General features: G+C 47.8%; 1 protein-coding gene across 1 annotated transcript in view; it reads left to right on the top strand.

Annotated features, from left to right (window-relative positions):
- Positions 1–664: 664 nt before the first annotated feature.
- RAB4A (RAB4A, member RAS oncogene family) overlaps positions 665–7,771 on the top strand; it is a gene marked incomplete at its 5' end in the record, with an annotated part of 51,451 nt that continues 44,344 nt past the window's right edge. The window contains one exon of the mRNA XM_079703762.1: positions 665–695. Coding sequence (XP_079559888.1) covers positions 665–695 — 31 coding nt within the window. The remainder of the gene's footprint in view (positions 696–7,771) is intronic.

Here is a 7,771-nt window from a genome sequence, read left to right as displayed (position 1 = left end):
GCCCGCAGGGCTGGCCTCCAGCTGGACACCTGGGGCCACGCACGGCCTCCTAGTTACACATTCATCCCGTCCCCGGGTTGATCATTCCAGCGTGGAGGAAGTCCTTCCCCGGCCGAGCGCCCCAGATGACGACGACCAAGCCTTTACCGAGGCGGCCAACCTGGCGAAGCGCTGCCTTCCTCGCCAGTGCAGGCACTTTGCCTCCTCTGCGCGAGAAAGGACCCCGCTGTCCCAGCCCCTGCGCCCACCCCGTCACCCCCAGGCCTGCGGACCGCCCTCCCCTTGCCGCCCCCCCCCCCCCCCCCCCCCCGCGCGCCGACCCGGCTCCTCGGCGCCCATCGGCTCTCCCCGCCCCGGCCTCCCCGCGCGCACGCGCGACCACGGCGGGGGCTGGGCCTCGCGCCCCCTTCCCTCCTCCCCTGCCCCCTCCTCCGCGTCCCAACCGTTGGGGGGGCGGGGCCGCGCGCCTGCGCGGAGCGGACAGTCTGGCGGGGCCGCAGCCGCGGGGTGGCAGGCAGTTGCCGTGGGGACCGCGGGCCCCTCCCTCCTCCGGTCCTCTGCCCCTGGCGTTCTCCACCGAGGCGCGGCCGACGACCCGGCTTCCCTGCCGCCGGCCCGGCGGAGCTGCAGACGGTGCCCCGCGAGAGGCGGAGCCGCTCCCAAGATGTCGCAGACGGCCATGTCCGAGACCTACGGTACGAGGCGGGGGCGCGGGCCGGGGCGCGGGGTCCCGGGCTTTCGGGCCGGGGTGGGGTGCTGAGGCCCCGGGCTCGCGGGCCGGGGTGGGGTGGGCGCGGGCGGCGGGGCGCGGATCCGAGTGCTGGGGCGCCAGCCGGCCGAGTGTGGCCAGTCTACGTGATCTGCTTCTCCGAGGGTCCTCTTGCTGGTTCTCCGCGTTCACGCTGGTAGGGTTTCCCTTTCTTAGTCTGATATCAGTAGTCAGGGTTTGGGAAGCCAGTTGGAGACTCGGCTCATCTGCGATATTGTCCCTAGCAAGGGATGTGAAGGACTTGAGGCGACGCCTGCAGTTGAGTGTGCTCCTCGGCTATTGCACTTTGAGCTTTCCTAGATTGGAAGTCTTCCTTTGCACTGAAATTACAAGGGCTTATCGATAGACAAGTTCATCCATTTCTATTTCCAGAGACTTTTCAGGCTGCGTGATGGCTCTTTATAAATGTGTCTTTTTAAGACCATAAGCACCTCCGAAGCACAGCCGAGTCTGCTTGATCTTTGCTTCCTCTGTAGCACCCACACCTGAAGGCACCCAACAGAGATTTTTTTTTTTAATAAACGAAAGCCTTCCCAGTTCATAAACTGTGTGTTTGTTTTTGTCCTGCGTGGTAAAAATAAACAACATAGTACACTTCTGCTTTGTATCAAGGTTGATGAGGTGTTCACCAGTCTGGAATCACTCTCAGATGTGTGCATTCTCAGATTAAGTCTGATTTGGATTTTACAGCCCCAGGGAGGGGCTCAAGTTCAAAACCATTACTTCTAGTCAAATCAGTCGTGTCTCCTCCGTGTGTCCTGACATGCTGCCCCCTTTCCCATCAACAGATAGGTGTGGACCGGCTTTATGGGCCGGTGTGGTTTCCAACACTACAAGGTACCCACCGGCACTGCTCTGCTCTCAGGGAGTTTACGGTCCAGGGGGGGATACGATGTTAATCCAGGTATGATACTAATGAATGTTAAAAATTTCAGGCAGGAGTTCTGAAGGAATGTGGTCTCTGAAGGTATGTTAGAAACCTGACCCAGACCCAGGCCAGGGAGGCGTTAACCAGTGCGCACATACCCAGGCCCTGAGGGATCCAGGGTCCCTGTGAGAGGAGTGTGGTTGAGGCCCCTTGGCCCCTGGGCATTTGCTCCACCTTCAGCCACTCCTGTGACTGGTACCTGCCCTGTTCTTGGTAACGCTGGGAGCAGGATGGCTGTTCCTAGAAGGCTTAGGAAGTCTGACAGGACGTCCCTGGCTTGTAAGGATCAGTGTCGTGGGAGCTTCTGATGCTACAGCACCTGTCACATCCACGTGGTCTGCCTCTGTCTGTAGAGAACCACAGTCAGATTTTCTAAAGAAAATCCATTTCTCCAGCAAGTTTTGGTTATGATTTTGCTTTTTCTTTATTTTCAAGTGCTTCTTTCCCCACACTTTGTTTTTTTCCTCTGAGCCGGAGAAGGAGCACATGGGAGGGGTGGAAAGTCCAAGTAAGAAACCAAGTGGGGTTATGAGTTAGGAGGAATATGGGAAGATGGAGATTTTGTTATTCAGTTGTCTCATATGAAACAATAACCTTGGTAAAATCTGGCATCTCCACTTCAGACAGAGCTCATCAAGCATCACAGGTTAACTGATCAGATTCTGTTCATCAGGCTTTCACCTTTAGTGTTCGTATTTCATGGTACCTTCCAAATATGTTTTTTACTTTTTTTTTTTTTTTTTTTGCGGTACGCGGGCCTCTCCCGTTGTGGAGCACAGGCTCCGGACGCGCAGGCTCAGCGGCCATGGCTCACGGGCCCAGCCGCTCCGCGGCATGTGGGATCTTCCCGGACCGGGGCACGAACCCGGGTCCCCTGCATCGGCAGGCGGACTCTCAACCACTGCACCACCAGGGAAGCCCTGTTTTTTACTTTTAACTAACTGAATTTAATCCTTCCCTCTAGTAGAAGAAACTCATAGAAAATTAGTTTTAGGAAGAGCAAGTGTGGCACTTGAAAGTGCCAACCCAAAATAAAAGTCACCCAAAACCAAGTCCTAATCTGTCACCTTCACTTATCATTGGTAGATTGGCACAGCATTGGTTCCCAAAAGGAAAACAGTCAGGTTCCCTGCTTCTGGCCGTTTGCCTGTTAGGTAGCTGGTAAAGGAATGTTTGCCTAATCTTTAAACTCCTTTGTACTCTGTGCTCATTTTCTCCCTTCTGGAAAAGGAGTCTCTGTAGCTTGACAGGTATATGATGAAAAATAAAGAACCACTGTTTACCAGTGTACTGTTAATGAGCTCTGTCTACTTGCCTTTTCGCTTATTAAGGCAGTATTTCACCTGCCAGTGACTGAAAAGTGTTCAGTATTTTGCTGCTCTGAAAGCACCAACCACATGAATAACGTATGTTATGTAATACTTAACTTAATAGTGTAATACAACATTGAAATCTCGAGCACATAGGTTTCTGATTGAAATCCTCCCTCTGAGTATCCCTAAACCAAAACAGTGTTTCCCACACATTGTTAGATCCACAGCATTCCTAATGCTCTGGCCACTTAGTATGGCTTGGGGCTTCCCAAGGAGCTCCAGACTGGCTGATCACAAATTGGCTTTAATTTCTGATACCAAGATTTGTGAGACAAAACAAACGAATCGAATAGGTAGTGTCAAGCAGTGATGTTCAGAAAGGAGCTGAGAAGCGTAAGTGGTTTAGAACAGCGGTCCCCGACCTTTTTGGCACCAGGGACCGGTTTTGTGGAAGACAGTTGTTCCATGGAGGAGGGGGCGGGGAGGGTTCAGGTGGTAATGCCAGCGACGGGGAGCGACAGGGAGGGACGGGGAGGGACGGGGAGCGGTGGGGAGCGGCGGATGAAGCTTTGTTTGCTTGCCGCTGCTCACTTCCTGCTGTGCCGCCCAGTTCCCAACAGGCCGTGGACGGTAATGGCCCGCAGCCCTGGGGTTGGGGACCCCTGGTGTAGAAGATGCTAGAAATTAAAAAAAAAAAAAATGTAAGGGCTGAGGCAGTTTGAGAGTGAGGAAAAGTCTAAGCCAAATCTCTATATACACTGGACTTTATGCATTCTACAGTGACAACAATTTATGAAGCCAGAAAACAAATTGTTGGCCGCATACTAGTTTTACTATTGATACAGTATACTCAATACTTTTATTTTGTGCTTTATTTTGAAAGTATTACAACATTTGACATATAACTGTGAGAATTATCAGGACATGTTCTTTTTAGAGTGTTATCACTATAGGCTGCTGTGGGTTGAATTGTGTCCCCTAAAAGGTATGTTCAAGTTCAGGTCCTAAGCCCAGGCAACCTGTGGATGTGACCTTATTTGGATATAGGGTCTTTACTGATGTAATCAGGTTCAGATGAGGTCATGTTGGATTAGGGTGAGCTCTCATTCAATGACTGGCATCCTTATAAGTTGAGAGGAAATTGATATAGACACATGGAGGGAAAATATGATGTAAAGACAGGCTGAAGTCGAAGTGATGTAACTACAAGCCCAGGACCACCAAGGATGGCCGGCAGCCACCAGAAGCTAGGAAGAGGCAAGGAGGGGTCCTTCCCTGGCATCCTCAGAGAGAGCCTGGCCCTGCCAGCACCTTGACTTTGGACTTCTAACCTAGAACTACAAGACTACCAAATAAGCCATCCAGTTTGTGACATTTTGTTATAGCAGCCATAGGAAACTAATACATAGGCGTTGGTAGTCAAAATATGATTCAGGGAGAAATTCAGGCTTGATAAAGCAAAGTGGAGTGAAGAGAACATTCTAGGCAAAGGAAATAACGTCTTCAGAGTCATCTGGTTCCAATGAAGTGTAAAAAAACTTGCTGTTAGGGAAATCACCTAAATTGCCATTACTGTGTTTTGTTAGACAGGGCATGTAAAAAATGTCAACAAAGGAAGCATATAACATCACAATAAAGGACATTTCTCTAAACTGAATACATTTATCATTTTAAATGTTTGTATTTTTCTTTTTCTCACCATTGAAAATTGGTGAACAAGAACCAAAGTTTGGGGAACACTATAACCATGGTTCTCAACTGCATGTGCCCCGAGCCCCCTGGTGTGTTAAGATGCAGATTCTGGTTTTGCATATTCACTTCTGCACCTGCCCAGTTCCCAGGCTGTGCATGCACTATTGGTCCAAGGACCACAACTGCATATCAGGACACTATTCTGTACAATGCCTCCAGGCCCTAGAACTTTGAAAACATTGTTCTTTGGAAAATCAGAAGTTTATGAGAATTTTTCATGGTCATTTGAACTATAAAGCATTCCAATCCTTGCCTGTCATTTGCCTTTCTCTGAAGTCTCCTAAATATTTCTAGCCACATCAGTCCCTCAAGCTAAATATCTTGTTTTCAACTCCCTACCTACCTGTTGCATGTGGATGGCCTAGAGGTAGCCTACCCCATGTCCCAAACCCAACTAATTACCCATTGCTATTCCCCAGGTACCCATTTCCCTAAGAGATGATCTTTGCTCTGAATATTTTTTTGGAATGAGAAGAAAGCTGAAGTTTCTTTGATTTTTTTTTTCTCCTAAACCATCCATTAGAGATTGCTCAGACTGATGTAATAGATTTTTCTCACCCATTTCTAACAAATCCATTAGAATACTCGCCAGTGGAAATAGTTTGAGGGAAAACCTTTGATTCCTCTGTGTCCTGTAACACTTGTCTTTGGACGTCACAGCTTTCTCTGCCAGTCTCATCTTGGTAATGGACTGAGTTCCATGTGTTTAAAGAAGACTTTTGCTTCTCTGTAGCTGTGAATATGAATCAAAAGCTAAAATGATGTGCAGGATACTATTGTTTAAAGGCGGATCAAGCAAGGCAGATGTAAAGGATAGAGTACTACAGCACAACATGTAAGTCAAACGAACACTGTCTACAAATTGTCTTCCTTTGTAATCCCCACTAAGCTTTGTAAACAAAAATAAGTTTACATTGAGAGAGATTTGGCCAATAAATAAACCCCTGATGATGACGGTTGTGATACCTGGAGGAATCATGCTTGATTACTCTGCCATAGCTAGATGCAACCCTATACTACACTACAGAACAGTAATTGCTTATATGACAACATTTAGTGACCTTGGCCTTCTAATTCTTCCTGTTTCTCTTATATGCTGTGTTTTGGGCAGTTAAGAAGTCGTAAAAAGCAGCTAATATTTAGAAATGGGGGGAGGGACACCATTCATAAAGCGCTGATACTTTATGAATGAGACGATGTATTTTAGAGGGAGGTTTATCATTTTTCAAATGTGAAGTTTTAATCTTCCAGAAGAGACTGCGGACTTAAAAACACAGCATCTTTCCCTTCTTTGTTGTAATTTAAAATATTGTTACGTGCCACGTGCTCGCTTCATTACAGAAGTTTCTCTGGTTCACTTGCTTACACGGGTTATGATAGGAGTCCTCATAAAATAAACACCCAGCTTTGCTGCCTGTGGGGACTGGCAGATCTATTTTGCAATTCAGTCAACTCTTGATGGTGGCAAAGCACATCTCTTTCCAGACTAGACCGTAAGCTCTTTGAAAGTAGGGGACTACTTGCATGACTTTCTGTCCCCCATGCTGTGACCAGCCCCTGGACACCATCAGGGAATGCTGAATGAGCCTTCACTTTGATTCCACTGGGGAGGTGGTATATTTTCCTCTCAGTTGCAGGATATGAATCAAAATGTCAGGATGAATAGAAAAGCTGACTGGAAGATGTAGTTTAATTCTTTTCTTTATGGTAGAAGTCTACCCGTTTTTTACCTTGTATGTAATATAAATGCAATTCTAATTAAAGCCTCTCCAAAGAGGTCACACAGGCATCCTTTTTGAGAATGGACTTCCCTTGGGAAGTCACATCTGAAATCAGCTCCCAGCGGTTGGAGCTGAGGGCTGCAGAGGCACCATTGCTTTGCCTCTGGGGCAGCAGCCCTTGACCACTGCCCAGTTGAACGTAACTGCACCTGCAGAGAGAACATGATGGTCATATGGCAGCTGGCTGGCCTCAGTGTGTCCATCGGGCACTTCAGGGAGGCTGGCACCCTGCCCTGGGGCCTGGGGCACCCGGGCAGACTTCTTCCCACCCTGGAGACAGACACCAGGTGACCGGAATCTGTGTTCACCCAACGTTCAAATGCCCGGCTGTTGGTAGTTATTAAATACACTCGTTGAATGCACTCACCTGATTCTAAATCCATGTTTACTTAACCACCTTCTGATTATAAATTGACTCTACATGATCAAAAATAAAATTTTTTAGAAATTATGCTTAAAAGAAAACTTCTGTTCAATAGATAATAGATTGTTAGCTCTTTTGGTCATTTTCTCAGGTGGAAGGTTTCCAACTGCAAGTGGCATAAGTAATATGAAAATGTATTTTTTTTTCATTTTAGAGTACTTTATTCAAGTATTGGTCTGTTGGAATTCATTCTAGTGCACTCTTCTTGTTGAGTTTGAACATGTATTTTTGAAAATAGCTATAGATGAGGTTTCAGGGCTGGTTGATCCAGAAGCTCAGCCATGTCAGCAAGGACCTAAATTTTTAACATCTCTCTCCTCTGGCTGTATTATCCTCATCCCCTGAGTCATAAAACAGCTACTGTTTGTAATCTGGGTACCCTTCCTTGTTTACATCCATAGAAAAGAGGAATGCTTTCCCATGTTTATGAAATAAAGTGCATCATCCCCATCTGATTGGGCCAAGTTAGATCAAGTGCCTGCCCTGGACCAGTTACAGGCAGGGTAATGCCTTGCCCTCTTTAGCTGAAACCTCTGTTTCTAATCCAGTCTCAGGAAGGGAGGAGGGGCCTGGGAATCGGTTTATAAAAACAGCGCCTGTCCTGGAGTTCTGGGGTCCTGTTTCCCCAGGTTACTGTGGCTCCTTGGGGGAAGGCTGTTAGGCAGACAACATCTACCGCAGCGGTGCCTCCTAGTCTCCAAAAAATGTCAGCTGTGGTTCAGTTTGAACTTGTTTCTTCCAGTTAGTGATCTTCCTGAAGTAGAGGACAGACTTAGATGTCCCTTCTCCAATGGGGAGGACGCA

Source organism: Hyperoodon ampullatus (genome assembly GCF_949752795.1).
Source record: "Hyperoodon ampullatus genome assembly, chromosome: 1".
Classification (NCBI taxonomy): Eukaryota; Metazoa; Chordata; class Mammalia; order Artiodactyla; family Ziphiidae; genus Hyperoodon; species Hyperoodon ampullatus.
This window is presented reverse-complemented; position numbering and strand designations above follow the sequence as displayed.